The 17,669-nt window shown below is 36.1% G+C and overlaps 1 protein-coding gene across 1 annotated transcript in view; it reads right to left on the reverse strand.

Annotated features, from left to right (window-relative positions):
• LOC141434651 (proton-coupled folate transporter-like) overlaps positions 1-7,025 on the reverse strand; it is a gene marked incomplete in the record, with an annotated part of 35,429 nt that extends 28,404 nt beyond the window's left edge. The window contains 1 exon segment of the mRNA XM_074097074.1: positions 5,855-7,025. Coding sequence (XP_073953175.1) covers positions 5,855-6,824 — 970 coding nt within the window.
• Between the last annotated feature and the right edge of the window lie 10,644 nt (positions 7,026-17,669).

Raw genomic sequence — 17,669 nt, forward strand, 5'->3', positions numbered from 1 at the left:
ACATGAGCGGCATACATCAAAAACAAACAGAGCGCCAATTATGTAACATCCCTGACACTCGCAATCACAATCAAATGACAGTTCTTGTATGCGAAAACTCGCGATCACGAGTGTCAAAAACGCGCAATAGACCTTCAGGTTTAATAGACCAACCCTTAACATCTCGTCGACCTATCACTCGGGTTCCGATTCTGGTTCCGGTTCCGTTTTCGGTTCCGATTCCGTTTCTGGTTCCGATAAACTAAATTGAAAACGTCTGGTTCCGCTTTCGGTTCCGATAAAACTACATCCGTTACATCCCTGCTCTGTATTAGTAGGTACAGTCAAGTGTAAAAATATGAACTTATTAAAAGTTTCAAAAATAAGTACTACAGACTCTTATTCCGACGCAATAAGGCCATAGTAACATATTTTTGAGTGGTTCGAATAGATACTTATTTTTGCACATTGTGTCTTAGTAAGGAATTATGAAAGAGTGTACTACAAGCCCAAAGTCGAGCACTGAGAGCTTTAAAGGGTCGGTATTCGTAATTTCAGTACGGCCCGTAACGACATATAATGTATTTCTTCACATTTGTGAGTAAATACATAAAACTATAAAATTTACAAATACCGTTTGTTTTTTAGCAGGTGGCGAGCTATCGTTGTATATTATACAAAAATTTAACACAAAATGTAGCAGATCGTATACAGCCAAATAGTTAAAATTAATTGCAATCAACTTTCAAGTCAATCTGACCACAGGAAGTGGGTCAAATTTAGTTTCCAACATTTGACTCAAACAAACAAGGCGAGCTAAATAGAAGCTTGTAAATATGTCATTGACTTTATAAGACAGACGAATTAGTACATAAAAAATATTTAGCTTCAAACCCATAACTCCAGCTTGTATTGTAACTTATTTTTATTACGTCAAAATTAATCTTGATTTCTCGAAAGTGATTTCTTTTCTTCGCCTCGCAATCCAACGTTTCTGTTTTGGCCACATAATAATAAAAATAAACTCTGCCAGTAACTTTGCAAACGTGAATAAAAAAAAACTTTGAATTTACAAAAATGTTTTGAAGCGGTGAGGCTGAACTATTTCTGAAGTTCGCAAAGAAGTTTTAAGAATGTTTTGTTTTAATAAAACGTATTTGAAGACGTGTTTTCTTTTACCTTTGTAAAAAAAACAACAAGGTAAGTAAGTTTTTAAACAATTCTTGTATCTACCAATTTTTATTAATATTTAAATTTCTCTTTGTAAAACATATACAAGGCATTTTATTTAATTGGGAATATTTTAGAAGGGAATGGATTGGTTTGAAAGGTACCTATACAGGGCCCTGTCAGCACAATACTCAAGTCTACCCACAATTTCTTCAGTTTACCCGTTATCTGGCATATATCTGGTGCGAATTAAAATTACTCGTGGTATAATATTCCGCAAAAATCATGTATAAGATCCAACGTATCAGAAAGATCGTATCCAATGGATTTTCGTATACTTTGTGCGGTTACATAAAGATGTGGTACGATGATCTACCATTTCACATAAGATCGTCTGCATTTTTATTTTTTTTTAGCCATTACTTCCTCATCAATGAGCACACGACGGTCTACACCTACACTGTGTGTTCCTTGATTTCCGTTAGCTTTGACAGATAGCTCAGGCTCAGTTTGTTAATAGAAACTTGACAGTCATTGTCATTGTGTTCATGGTTGTCTGGAAGAGATCGCTTTTAAGCGATAAGACCGCCTATTGTCTACCCTGAATCTAAGTGTTTATATTATAAGTTTTTTGTACTGATTTATGATGTGCTATAAAGAATATTTGTATTGTATTGTATTTTCATTGTTTTAAAGGTCAAATTATGAAGTGCACAAACTTGGTGAGACATTGACGCGACCGACACATAACAGCTAGACATAAAAAACTCATTTTTTAACTTCTCATCCTCATAAAATTCTTATTTATGCTGGATCTAGGCAGCATAAAATGACTTTTAAAGAAAAAAAATCGTCCAAAACCAAGGCAATCAGGTGTCGACAGCCACAAACAAAAAGTTTCTATATCTACTTAAAAAAATGTTTAAAAACTAAAAATAAATCAAAATAAATCAATGAAGTTAAGAAATTATAATTAGGTATATAGCAATGCATGAAAAATAAAATGTACAACTAGTAAAACTGTTGCATTTCATCTCCTCGAAATCGAAGTGAAAAGCTTAGTGTAAAACTCTAACATTAAATACATTTTCCCCTCGACGTATCTATCCACCCTCGCCGTATCGGCTCGGGTAGCTATATGAACGTCTTGGGTAAGATGGCTCATTTTATGCTCTCGTTGTACAATCTACTATTGTTACAGATTAAAAATCAGTACTAAAATGACCTTTACACTGTTATTCTGCGCATAATTAATTGAGTATCTTAATTCTATCTGTTAAACAGTAAAAATTGGGTCACCATTGTGATAGTGACCCAAGTCTTACTGTTTATTATATGTGCCTTAGAAACAAATAGTTAATTTGACCTGTTGAACGTTCCTTTAATTAAAGTAACGGAAATCGAAAATAACACGTTGTGTGACTCTCAACAACACAAATTAAATAGATAAATTCATACTTCAATAAAACATACGTGACTGATACAATATACAAGCGTCTGTCTGCCATCATCGGGATTATTTAAATTAAACTCGAGACCTTACAATAGCATCAAAGTTAATAGTTACTAATCACTAAGCTATCAAGTCGTCTATGAACGCTTAACTTTAGAGCGTTTTCAGATTATCCGATCCGATATCGGTATCGGACGCCGATACGATATGGGGGCAGGTAAAGTGTATGAAATATGTACCTGTCTTTCATATTGTCCCGCTTGATAAGTATCAGATATCCAAGCTGACACCGATATGGTTGGCGGCACCATTGGACGCCCGTGTGCTGTCGGACGATCGGACGATAATGTTTGTATGTGTGCTATACGTGTATCTGAATTGTCTGAATCGTCGTCGGATACCGATATCGGATCCGATAATCTGTAAACGCTCTTAGTTGCAGTACAATAACCACGTGTTTATAAATAACTTGATAGTAAACATTGCAAAAATTAGTAGGTGCAGTCAACATCATAAACGCCGGAGATATGTAGGTAGTCATAAAAACTAAAAATAGTAAGTACCTACTCATGAATATCCAAACACGACCACTTATCCATGAAGCCAGTGCGGGTAAAGACGGTTTTGAGCTATATTTTAATAAATAAAGATACGTCAAATTCTCTACAAAGCAACCAAAAAACATACCCGTAAAAACATATTTCAAAACAAGCTTTTATTACATCAGGTAGGTACACAATTTATTACGATAATACGAAAAGTTGTCGCGAAATTCATGAAATAAAGTATGAACGATTTAGCGGTAAAAATGATAGCGATATAAATATTGGAGAAATTTGTTAGCGATTATTTCCCGATAAATATTTGTTTTATGTAAGTAGGAATCGCAAAGGTTTAAAAAAAGGTTTGGTTATGTTATGATTGGCCATGCACCTAGACAGTTGTAATGGCGACTATTTAACTTTAGTGATATCACTATCAATAAAATTGTCATAGTAAAAAACCATAAAAATATTGCGACACTCTTCTACTTTATCACTGTCATCCAGAAGAAAGACAAAGGTGATTAGAAAAAAATCTAATTAAATCGAATCAAAATATGCTGTTGAAGAAATGGAACGCATACTACTGTGGATTCCTTTCACTCGAAAGTCACATGGACATACCCCGCAACTGGCAAAAAGATCATTGCGAAATTTAATACAAAAAAGTTCTAGTGAGATCGTTATTTAGTTTCCTCGACTATACAGACTGAATGAGTTCAGGCAGATTCTGGCAAAAATAAGCATTGCAATACTGTATTTTTATTGTCGTTGTTTTGCTCTCATTTCCTCAAAGCAGAACGCATGCAACAGTTTTATTATAGCACCTGTTTGAAAATAAATTTTAATTTATATTAATTCTGAGTTATTATAAACGCAAAAGATTACTCCGGCTAAGGTTTTTTGTTTTATAACATTTAATATGATTTTTCCAAAAAATATTGCATTAATAACAATAAAAATACTACAGTCAAAAAACATAAGTCACTTTTATCAAATAATTATCGAGTAAGAAACGTTCCTTTATAATACGAACTGAGGAAAAGTTCCACTTACAAAATTTTATAGTAGCTACAAGGCTTGCTTTATCTTTAATAAAATTTCTGCATTACAGTATTGTGCATGCAATAGTTGCAAACGCGTATGTTCTTTATTGAAACTCTGTTACATGCACGTTTATTAGCATAATAGCTGAAGGCGATAAAATTAAAACATTTAACGCTACTAAGCAAGTTCTCAAAAAGGTTTCCGTAAATAAATATACAAGGTAAACGTAGGTACAGTCGAACGAATTGAATCATTACCGAGGGTGGATACTTTGTGCTACTAATGTCATGTTGACATCTCATACTTTTATCAAGGAAAACATAGTGAAATTGAACATTAAAAGCTTCCACCCAAATATATATATTAAACACTCTCAAAATACCTAAGCAAAAAAGACAAAAAATAACTTCAATCTGTAGATTTATTGAAAACATATTGATTACGCTTCCTACTAGTGATTTCATTCAAATCCATCCAGCCGTTAAGCGTGAAGGAGCAACAATGACACACGTACGTTATATTTGTAGGATGGCCGGTATAGGTAAAGTAAAAAACGGCAATCGAACTAAATACAATCTAAATAAATAAATAAGGACACTTGACACCAATTGACCTAGTCCCAAACTAAGCAAAGCTTGTACAGTCAAGGGCAAAGATATCGACACGGTCAAAGTTGCAAAAATATGTATACAAGGCCTTAATGTTAAGTGCATAAAGTCGTGTAAACATATTTTGGTAACTTTGGCCGTGTCGATATCTTTGCCCTTGACTGTACTATGGATACTAGGTAACGTATAAATATACTTATATAGATAATAAATCACTATTCATCATCTCGGTCCTACGCGGGCCCAGTGCCTATTGGGAACTTCAGATATACCATTGAATTGCTTCGCTGCATGATGTATGCAGGTTAGTTACCGAGAAAGGCACGGTATACCTTCCGCCGCCTAACTTTTCCTAAAAGTTCATTGCCACGACTAGTACTACAAAATCTATAAAGGTATAATTCCAATAATTGAATAGACACTATACCGTTAAGCGATTCGAACACAATCCGGGAGTAACGTAAAGACGTCGCATAAAAAATGTATCTCAAAAATTTGTCAAAACTGAGTAATGAACTTTTAGGCAGCTTTATATGGCGCGTGGTACAGATTTCAAGTGATTTTCAAGTGAGTTTGTCCCACTGCTGGGTCAAAGCCTTCCCTTTTTTCTTCCACTTGTCTCTACTTTTGGCCGAATCTTGCCAAATTAACACATTAATTCCGAAAAAGTCAAGAGATACAAATTCAGGTTTTAACGTCGTCGTTAGAATAGGTTTATGATGATGATGATGTGTTCCTGTTATCCCTCACTAGGGACATAGGGCTTGTAGAAGAGTTTTATTGACCACAAGAATATAAACAAACAATTTCGACATAAATATGTACACTCGAGGATACTGAATCACTTACAGTCAGCATCAAAAGTATATAGTAGATATCTTTAGTACCTACGCTTTGATACGCTTTTTTTATACACCAGTAGCACAAAGGTTCTACCCTTGTACACGATTTAGTTTTTTGACTACATAGAAGAACAAAAAAAGTGAATTATGAATTACCTTCCTACTTAAAGTTTGTCAAAGACGTTTAAAAAAATTAAAAAAAAATATAATTACCCAAGACTGGTCCAATGATGAACATGTACGCAAACATTGTTAATATTATCTGCAAGCGCCGCGATCCGTCGCGCGGTCTGAACGCCACATTAACTGTCGCCACAAAATCCTGCCCAGAAAACACTGACAGGATTGTCTCTTGTTTATCACTATCCACCGCCTTTCTAGGCCTCTCTTTAAGTCTTATTACAATGTAAATAAACCCGATTAAATAGAACACGCACGCGACCATGAACACACCGTAATATCCGAAACGCTTAGTCATGATTCCACTAAGGGCGAGCCCGATGGGCCTGCTGAGCGTCAGTATCGCCGTGATGATCCCCAAGCGATAAGTCCGTTCAGATTCACTTGTGATATCTGTGATATAGCTGTATACTGACATGGTCATGGCGACGCGTCCACCGGCCAGTGCAGGCGGCAGTCCCTCCAGAAGGGCGGTTTCGTTCAAGCCTACTTGGAAAAAAAACACAGTACTCAGTATTATACCGATGACAGATATTAACTTTCCTAGAATAGGCAGTACCATGAACGCCTTTCGGTTCCCGGTGCGGTCACTCCACGCCCCCAGGAACAGAGTCAGGATCCCGGGCAGAGCTGTCTGCAACGGGTAGCTCCAAGCTGTCATCTCAGTCACCATCGTCTGCACATTTTTCTCTTGCTCTGTGTAATTTAAAGTCTTTCCTTGCATTATGTGCCTGCATGTCCTTTCGTCGTAATGAAGATTTACGAGACATGACTTTTCTAAACATAGATTCTGTACCGCCAACCCGGCTAGCACACTTGGCAGGATATAGCATATCACAAAAGGTTCCACTGTCACTTTTGACCTGAAAGCCCATGATTTCTTTAGGAACTCCTTGAATCTTTTGCTCAGTTTCTTTTCTGCCGCATCGGTAGTGAAGGGTTTGCAAGCGCATGTTTCTACATTCACAGCTTTATCCCCGGGCACATCGACCCGCAACGTCATTTTGCTAATACCACTTTAAGGTGCATTTGTTTTTAACATTCCAGGTCAACGACAATTTAAATTTATTTTTAAAAGTAAAACACGGTTTGTTTTTTTTATTGTTGTAACACGCGAGCGGGCGGTCGGTGGCGCGAACGGCTGTGGATTGAAGTGCGCGGGCGCTGCGCTCGACACTACCTCCGCTACTGGCTATCAGCTGGCTGCTGGTACTGTTTAATTTGTACTTTATCATGTTATCACGTGGCCGGCTGCTCTCGTGTGTTCAAACTTCAATTAAAACTTGACCACGCATTATTAATCGGTTAATCTGAATTATATAATAGTCTAGCTGCTAATATTGGCATATTCAATTCCACTGACATAATTAATATCCATCTCGATCGCAATTATGAGCACTTTCACAATGTCTTCAACGTAATGACTGCGCACGCATTAGGAGGCGCACTGGCATCAGATCTGTCGTCTTCGATGACTGCACACTGAATTACAGCTGAAAAAGACGTGACCTCTGACCCTTGTCAATATAAAAACAGAATCAACGTTGACAATCAAAGTAATAATGTGTCACGTACAATATGCGTCCCCATTTTTCCCATAAGTCGGTCAAGACGAAAATTGCGTAATCAAAATTAGATTCCATTAGTGGCAACTATTTTGTCTGTGAATAGAGTCTAATAAATTTAAATGTAATTATTTTTCCAAGGTTCTCCTTAACACGTAGGTAGGGACATTCGTTTAAAAATCTTGGCTTCGATATTCTTGACGTGTTAGTATAGTGAAGTACTCTCAGATGCCAATAGTAAAATTGATTGCCCTGCAGAAAACTGTCCCTCCAGTGAAGAACAATACAACTCGACTTGAAGCGATATGGTGAACACCATTGAAATTATTACTAACATTATAAATGTGAAGGAAAGTACTTCACGCTTAAACCACTGAACTGATTTAGATGGAATTAGGTATGCGGATAGTTTGAAATCCTAGAAAGATCAGAAGACGCTTTTTATCCAGGAAACGTGCATATTTCCCACGGGATAACAAAAAACAAATTTTCCGCAGGCGAATTCGAGAGCAAAAGTTATTCTAAGAAACATAATTTTGTATTCATTATAAACTTAATGGTATTTGATTTTTCAAGCCAACGGCTTAGTTTATATCGCTCTTAAGCGATAAGGGTGCCTATTGCATACCTTCTTGTAATTTTTATCTGTGTACCTGTTTCTGTATCGTTTAGTTACTATTTTGTGGTGTACAATAAAGAGTCATTGTATTGTATTGTTGTAGAGGGGAAGATATTTGTCTGTAACAAACTTTAACACTTTAAACCTAACATTTTACAAACGGATCACAAAATTGAAAAATGTTCCAAATATACTTATAATGTTTTTAAACCTATTCTTAAGTCTATCCAAAGACACCCCAAAGTATGAGTTAAACAAAAAAAAATCCTCACTACACACGCAAAATAAAGAAAAAAATTGTGTCTCCCCTAGATAGGGGATATATTTTTTAATTGTTTTATTTTACCTCTTTGTTGGCGTAGTTAATATAATAATTCTCTGAGCTAAACCGCGGACAGACGAACAGACATGGCGAAACTATAAAGATGGTAGGAATACGAAACCGGAAAAAGTACAATCAGCAAAAAGAAGCTCTTAGCTTGTTAATTTTTTTTTAACAAAAATGTGTCATTCTTCAATGATGACTAGATTAAGTTAGTGGGGATACCTACCAAGCTACAAAATCCTCAGAAATGCACAGACCCAGTTTAATGCAAGTCTGCATAATGTTGAAATCGACCACGAAATATTTTGATTTACTTCACACGTAATTTCATAACAAATATAGAGAATTGACGAAATATTGAGATAGCCATTAGCACATTTAAATATGAAGTGAAACTGTTGTGTTCACAACTGTTTTCATTGTTATGCTGAGCAATGACATCATTATAAACTACAACAACGAGACATAAATGGCATATAATACACACTTTTCTGTTACCAAGCCTCTCAGTTCATTCAAGTAAACACGATCGATTTAAAATGATGCACGTGTAAAAAAGCAAGTGCTAGGCCACGTGCAGTGTACAGTCAAGGTCATAATGTTACCAAGACGTCAAAAATATTTATACACCTTTATACCACTAACCAAAATAATATATTTGGGTGTATATGTATTTGAGTGTATAAACTATACATCTATGTATACAATAGATATTTAAGCCCTCAACTGTTGTAGGTTTTATTCAAAAATATCAATATTAAGTTTTGATCGACTATTTTGCGTATGATATAATATATCAATCGTAGTTGCTACTATTACAGCTGTAGTAGACTAGTGGTTTGACATGATCTCCCAAGCAGAGGGTCTTGGGTTCAAAACCGGACTCGCACCTCTGCGTTTTTTGAAATTCATATGCAAAATTACATATTTGAAAGAAAGAAAGAAAGAAAATACATTTATTTAACGCCATAAAACAAACATAGGAACAAACATAGAACAAATAAAGACATACATGACGCTAAATAGGTCCCCACTCAGCATAATGCCACGGCAAGCCGTGGCGCTGACTTTCAGTGAGGACCTTATCTAAAAACTAACTTAAAATTAAAATTAAAAAAAAAATGTACGGTAACACCGGCTTAAACAGTTCAATCGTGTGCAGTTGAATTGTTTTAAGTCACCGCCAAAATTATACTTTGCAAATGCATATTACTGTTAAAATGGTTATATAAATAAATAAAAACAATATATATATTTGAAGTTTACCACGAGCTTTACGATAAAAGAAAACTCACAAGGAAACCTGCACAAACCTATGAAGTAATTCAATTTTTTTTTAAACCGACCCACAGCCTCTAGAGCCAGCGCTGGTCCCACCTGTGGCCCACCATACAACAAAATATGACATCGAAATTTAAAACTTAATGTCTCATAGATAAAGTTTAATTTATTTTTTTGTAAATTTGAATGATACAGGGAAAATGACGCTTTATTCCTTTTTCAAAAGATATGTTAACGGTATCACTGACATAGGCCTCCCACCCCACATGGCTCCATATTGGCCCATATAAAATTCTTATTTCTTATTATTTGTTTTACTACCGACTTGTGTTCATAATAATCACTCTTCATATTTTTTTTCCTCATATTTTTTTGTTCATAATTTTTTATTACTATCATCGGAACTCATAACAAACAGTGATCATATTTTTTTACTAATAATGTCATTACTAAGAGCATTTCAACTCGTAATGTTGTATTTCAGAAAAGCTTCGCTCGTCGTCGTACCTTATAACGTAGTCCTTACTTCATCATCCCAGCCTATATACGTCCCACTGCTGGGCACAGGCCTCCTCTCAGAACAAGAGGGCTTGGGCCATAGTTCCCACGCGGGCCCAGTGCGGATTGGGAACTTCACACCATTGAATTGCTTCGCAGGTTTGTGCAGGTTTCCTCACGATGTTTTCCTTCACCGCAAAGCTCGTGGTAAATTTCAAATGTAACTCCGCACATGAATTTCGAAAAACTCAAGAGGTGCGAGCCGGGGTTTGAACCCACGACCTGACTTGAACTGACCTGCTTGAGAGGCGATAGGTCAAACCACTAGGCCACCACAGTCCTTACTTAAAAACATCTTTTCACACAAGTTTCACACCATAGTAAATTTTCCAAGTCCCTGCGCGTCAATAATGCGGAACAAATAGTAGTATAAAACAAATTTATGAATATTGGCGTTATGAATTAGAATGATTAGGAGTTTCGATCGTTAGTATATGAAAATATATTAAAACAAAGATTAGAATGAACAAGGTGTGTGATTAGTGAAATTATGAATGCTGATGATTATGAGTTTCGATCAATAGTATTAAATATTTTTATGAAGAGTGGTCATTATGATGTAAAATGTTATCACACTAATATAATAAAAGCGAAAGTTTGTAAGTCTGTGTTTGTTTATTTGTTTGTTACTGCCGCTGAACGGATTTAGATGAAATTCGGTATAAGTACAGATAGTTTGAGTCCCGGGGAAGTACATAGGATAGTTTTTATCCCGGAAAATTTCATAGTTCCAGCGGGATAGTGAAAACCGAATTCTACGCGGACGGAGTCGCGGGTAACAGGCTAGTAAGAAATATTTTCGAATTTCCTATAATAGGACTTAAAAATTTATGTGAAAAACCGGCCAAGAGCGTGTCGGACACGCCCGAAATAGGGTTCCGTAGCCATTACGAAAAAATGAAGTAATGTTTTTCTAAGGATTTCGTATTTTGTACGGAATATTCCAAGTTTAGTTATATTTTATACCTTAGGCTGCTATTTACTCTTAAACTACTAATAATTCTTAAGAAAACTTAACCGTTATAGTTTTTCTTGTAAGTTTGATATACTTCCTACCATCCTGAATTTTCCCGCTCGATTTTAATGAAAATTTGCACTTTAAAGTTGAATATTTTGCAAACAAATCACTGAATCGAAAAATCGTTTTAACAACCCCCATGGTTTTAAAAGACCTATCCAACGATACCCCACACTACAAGATTGGATGAGAAAAAAAAATAACCCCTGCTTTACGTCTATTCTTTACGTACTGTAAAAAAATTTTTTTTAGATTTTTTTTATTGTACCATTTTGTTGGCATAGTTTACATATATATTCGTGCAAAAACACAGCTTTCTAGCATTCATAGTCCCTGAGCAAAGCCGCGGACGGACGGACAGACAGACAGACAGACATGGCGAAACTATAAGGGTTCCGTTTTTGCCATTTTCGCTACGGAACTACGGGACTAGTCGCTAAACTGTAGATATTCTTACACACAAACGTTTCCAAACAGTAGTTCCAGTTATTGTTTGTCCAACTTTTTAACACTGTGCAAATCAATTCCTAGAATGATTTGGTGACTAATCGTATTGCGCCTGTTGCTGATGCAGAAGGCCATTTATTCTTAAACCATTCATAGTTCATTCATTCGTGGTATTCCTAGGATATAAAATGTGTGTCATAGCCAGATCATAAAACTTATTACTTCATGATGTGGCTAACCGCGCCGCCCGTCCGTATCTGCTTACCTGAGCAACGCTGCGGGAACGAGCCAGCGAAAGATAAGCCGACTTTAATAACTTTAGGGATTTAAAAAGATACCATAAACGTGATCAGCCAAACCTCGACACCAACTACCCACCCTTGGGTAAAAATTATTGTACCCACTACATAATTAAGTTGCCCTACTGTTAAGGTACGATAAGTGACTCCGTCGTTGAAAACGGAATTGAATAAATTACGTTACTAATTTCTGATTTTCCTTGGGGTTTACCCCGTATCCTAGTAGGGTGGCCAAAAAAATATTATCATTATATTATTATTATTATCACTGTATGAAACGGCTGCATTTCATGAAATGGCCAGCGAGCAAGTTTACAATTATGATCAGTGAGTGCGGTAAGTGTATGTACAATAGTCCATTACTACAGAGGCCAGGAAGTAAGGGGTTGCCGGCTGAATATATATATATATATATATAAAGACTGGCAATTCCATTCATTCACCCATTCAAATCGTGACCAGCTGAAAAATTCTTAGTACCTAATGGGTCCCGACTGTTGAACTTTAAGTTAGTCTAGTGAGACTTGTTTTCTTCTTTTTAGTATTTTTTAAAGCAGTCGGGTTTTTGATTTTTTAATTTATTGTTTTATTTATGAAACGTTATTGAACAGCACGACTTACTTTTTGGGAAATCCCGGAATTTCAATTCAATGAAAACCGAAAACGAGGTTTAATAATTAACATGAACGAAGCCGCGGGTAGAGGCTAGTACTCGTATGTTTATAATATAGGTAATAATGTTATGATGATTGTATGCTGAGCCATATTATAATTAAATGCTGAATATTCATTGATTTTGCCAATCCATATAATGATGGTTGTCAGTGGGTTTTTTCCATTTCATGAAATGACCGGCCTCATTATGAAATCAATTCTAATATTTGGCCAAATCATCCCACTAATATTATATCAAAGGTCTACGAACACTGCTGTCAATTTGTGAACGGTATGCGGCATCACATGGCCTTAACTATAATGTAAAAAAGACTGAGTTAATGGTATTTAGGTACGGTAAAGGACCGGATATCATTCCGACTGTAAAGTTAAATGGTATCGAGTTGAAAATTGTAACCAGTTTTAAATACCTGGGACATGTACTAACTGACACATTAAAAGATGATGAAGATCTGGAGCGACAAAGAAGGGCCATTGCTATGCGGGGTAACATGTTGGCGCGCCGGTTCGCTCGCTGCTCGGACCAAGTCAAAATATCTTTATTCGGGGCTTACTGTCAGGCGTTCTATACGAGCCACTTGTGGTATCGTTACACCAAAAAATCTTTCAGTAGACTCAGAGTGCAGTATAATAATGCGTTTCGTGCTATACTGCAGCTACCGTGGCGCTGTAGCGCGTCTGGCATGTTCGCCGTGAATAGGGTAGACGACTTTTACGCGGTCATAAGAAAAAGACACTGGTCTTTTGTTGCGAGAGTGAGCGAGTCGGTAAACACTATTGTTAAGGTAGTGAGTGCGACGTGCTACTTTGGCAATAAAATTTCGATGCTGCGCGTGTAATGACATGTAAAATTGTAAATTTTAATTTTAATTGTAATTTTAAATGCATGTTATTTTTACCATTTAAATGTAAACTATTCGATCAGGTAGTTACAATTGAAATTCCGGGATTATATAAAATTCCCGTGGGAAACCCCAAAACTTATATCGTAATCCTCATTGAGGTGTTGTGTTAAGAACAACTATCCCGTGGGAATATTACAATAAAAGTAGCCTATGTGTTATTTCAGACATCCAGCTGTTTACATATATACCAAATTTCATGACTAAGCCCAGCGTAATCTGGAGTGCGGCAATGAATGAGTAAACAGCTTTACAGACTGCAATGCAGGATAATGAATAGATTTATTTTTCCCTGCATGGCAACATTGACATAGATAATTGATCGCTCGTTTTCGGCTCGAAATTCGAACTTGTGATTTTATTTTGCTTAATGTACAAAATGTACACACTCAATAATATCATATTTTAATTTTATTAAGTTAATGTTTTTTATTAAGTCATATTTTATTAAGTTTTTCGCGATTCCGGTCAAAGAATCGAATTACTTTAAAATTTCAGAGAAATAATGCGTTGTTTGGGAGAAACGTATCAAAATGGTGTTGTAGAGCGCCATCCTGCTCTGTCTCGTTTTTTTTCCCGTTCTGGCGGTTCACTTTTATATTAAAGATGCGAAAGTTTGTAAGTCTGTTTGTTTGTTACTTCATTACATTACGTCTATCCCATTGAATCGATTTAGATGAAATTCATACAGATAGTTAGAATCCCGGAGAAGGACATAGGATAGTTTTTATCCCGGAAAATTGCATAGTTCCTGCGGGATAGCGATAAACAAATTGCTAGTAATGTAATATAACACAACAACCGCACACGGTTCTAACGATTTCGAAGAAAATTAAATTTAAAGGATATTTTTTGTCTAAAAATCAAACGGTCAAGGTTTCATCTTTAGCTGTGATCTTTAGAAAAATCGTTAGTTTATTTTTATTAGGTGCCTCGATAATACGCTTGCTGGCGCCATCTATTGGCAAGATATACAATGACCGTACAAACATGTACAGTCAAGTTCGTAAACTCCTGAGCAAAAATTGTATCAAAAATATCTGAACACGCTTCTACGCCGTTAACAATAGAGTCGTGTTCAGATATTTTTTATCAAATTTTTGCTTAGAAGTTAATGAACTCGACCGTACTATTATTAATTTAACTGGCTTTCTTGTCTGTAAATATTCAAAGTAGATATTCATGGAGCACAATAATAATTAATAACTTAAAATGAAGATAGACGTTGTCAAAATACGAAATAGAATAAATTACATTAAATTATGGTCCAGTAAGTACTGAGTTAAAAAACAAATGATTGATATATTATCCTAGATTATTAAAATTTGATCATGTAAAGTAAAATTATATGTATTTTAATTACTTTAATAAATATTAATTACTTAATTGACAGTCTTAATCGACAATTACTGAATTAATAGATAACAATTTATTTCTCTTCTTACTGTAGACTGTAGTAACTACTTTGTCAATTTTTTTTTGAATAGGTCAAATGTGACACAAAAAGTGACGATTCTCATTAAATTAATTGAGGGTAGTGTAATCAATTTGTGTTTTATAATAATGTGATGTAATATTATATTTTCCATCCATCCATCCCAGCCTATATACGTCCCACTGCTGGGCACAGGCCTCCTCTCAGAACAAGAGGGCTTGGGCCTTAGTTCCCACGCGGGCCCAGTGCGGATTGGGAACTTAGAACTTATATTATATTTTATTGTACTGTATTGTATAAAGGTCTCTATCCATTACACCGTATCCTACCATGCATGACCATTATAGCAACGTGTCAGGCAAAATAATATTCTTTGTGTTTAAAAGTATGAGATAATTCCCACAAGCACGTTTCCTAACCAACCGTCGCCGTCGTGTGTCATATAATGCGCTTGACACTACGTTTCTGACACGTCCCTATTATGATCATGACATTATACGGTACGGTACGTCTAGTGGGTAGAGACCTTAAAACTTAGCGCCTATTGCTCTAAGAGACTTGTGATTTTGCTGTTCCATTGCTACCTTATCTTATCGTTCCATTATCTTTTATAACGCTTGTCTTCCACAGCTACCATCGCGTTGGTTAACTTATAGATGATTAATTGGTAATTAAAAAAATAAACGGAACCAAAGTTATTTCTCACTATATTTTACTTTGCCCGCGGGAGCAATAGCTCATCAATAGGGTTTGGTAGCGGAATTGAAACTCCGAGATCTTATTAAATTACTATGGGACTTCCTTTAAAATTCATCATCTTATGTCAAACGGTTCCTCTGGATCATTTAATTTCTTATCATAGTCTAGAAAATGAGCAAAGAAATTAATAAATATACAGTAATATAAAGCACTATTTGAAACACTGAATAAATACGACAATAATAACAAAGGCATCGTTCCATTAATTATGCAATTTATCGCAAGGATTAAAGACAACCCCGGGATTCCCGGGATTATGCAAAGATCGAGATGTTAATTAATACGGCAACTGGGACCCGGACAGCTGCGTTCAGAATAAGGTTAAAAGTCAGTTAAATTAATTGTTCTGAATATTTAATCCACTGTGATGTGGATTGCTTTGAATCATATTAAATTATATCGTTATTATATAATTTTTTAGTTAGTTATTAAATTTTATTCACTGTATAATGAAATTCAAACGGTCAATTTCAGTGACTGTAGGCTCTCGTAGTTTGGTTAGGTTAGGTTAGAGTTTTTCAACTAAACTTTCTAAAAACTTTCTAAAATGTGTTCAGTTCGTTTTTTCTGTTCGGGTAGGTCAAAAAGTACTATACGTTGCGTAAATGCATTTTATTTAATATTATTACCTCCGATCAACGATTAGTGATCGGAGGCCGCCTCTGCTGCTGCAAGGCGCTGCTGCAAGGAGCTAGTGTGTATACGAACCAATTTCCACGGAATCGGTGACATTCCGTCTGGTCTCGTGCCAGCATCTCTGGCGATGCCCGATGGCTTCAGTAATGCTGGCAAGAGAGCGACGGATAATGTCATTGAGAGCAGTGTGTCATGAGAAGCGGCCCGCACTCGTCTCGCACGAAAGACCGTGGTGTTCCAACGCGTTGACCTCAATGCCGCAGGGGCATTTATGCGGTGCGCAAACTGCTACTTCCAGTCGCAGGCAGATTGAAATTCTGAGAGTTTCGGGCTCTAGAGAAGTACCAGTGTTGGCTGATGGATGGATGGTTACACCAGCATCCGGCTTCTTTTGTACCTGCAGCCTATAGACTGGCACGATCAGAGCTCTTGCTGCGGCTCAGGAGTGATTCATATGTCAAATCTGATTAAATGTCGTCACCTTTTAAATTTTAAATTTTCTAGGAAATCCTTACCCGGACAGGCAATAAAAGACTAAGCTATTTTGGTTTCCGTCAAACCCGCGGTGTCATAGTTTAAAGGGAAGATCCTCAGGATTTTACCTATGAAATCTGCCTAGCCATGGGCGGAGGACAAAAATGCTGATGCGGAAATAGAAGAAATTTTGCGAATCCCTATCCCACCAAAGCGATCGGGAAGGGATGCTTGAGTCCAAGATTCTTCGCTTAGCTGAATGGTCAGAATTGATGTCACGTTTGCTTTGATTTAGTCATCCATTTGTGTCAGTGAATTATTGAATTCAGTGAATGGACCGCAGCGAAGTATATCAGTATACTTAGAAACGATTGCGAAATGGGGACTAATTTTAAACACACTTTCATACTTTTTGAATTTAGATAATAAAGATTCTAAAATATAATTCGGGAAGGATTCTTCAAATATAAGAGACACTACAATACAAACAATAAATTGTACAATTGAAATAGCAAGCGATATAGAAAAGATCCAAGGAGGCTGAGGGATCTATCTACTATTTTAATGTTGGATGTCGGTGCATCGAATTTTGTTTTTAAGTCCAGTACATTTAAATCAGGATTTTGCAAAAATGATTCACACTTGGTAAAGTTAAGCTCTAAGCCAATTGCTTGAAATTTGGATTTGATGGTAGGGTAGAAAGGTCAGACAGTAAGGTATCCAAGTCGCCTCCTAGGGTTCCGTCATGTACATACCAGACATTGAATTTGGATTTTAAATTTTGAATAATAGGTTTAATAGGAACTTAGTGAAAATAACTAATAAATCTTTAAAATAAAGGGGATTTCTATCATG

The sequence above is a fragment of the Choristoneura fumiferana genome, chromosome 14 (assembly GCF_025370935.1).
Source record: "Choristoneura fumiferana chromosome 14, NRCan_CFum_1, whole genome shotgun sequence".
NCBI classification, from domain to species: domain Eukaryota; kingdom Metazoa; phylum Arthropoda; class Insecta; order Lepidoptera; family Tortricidae; genus Choristoneura; species Choristoneura fumiferana.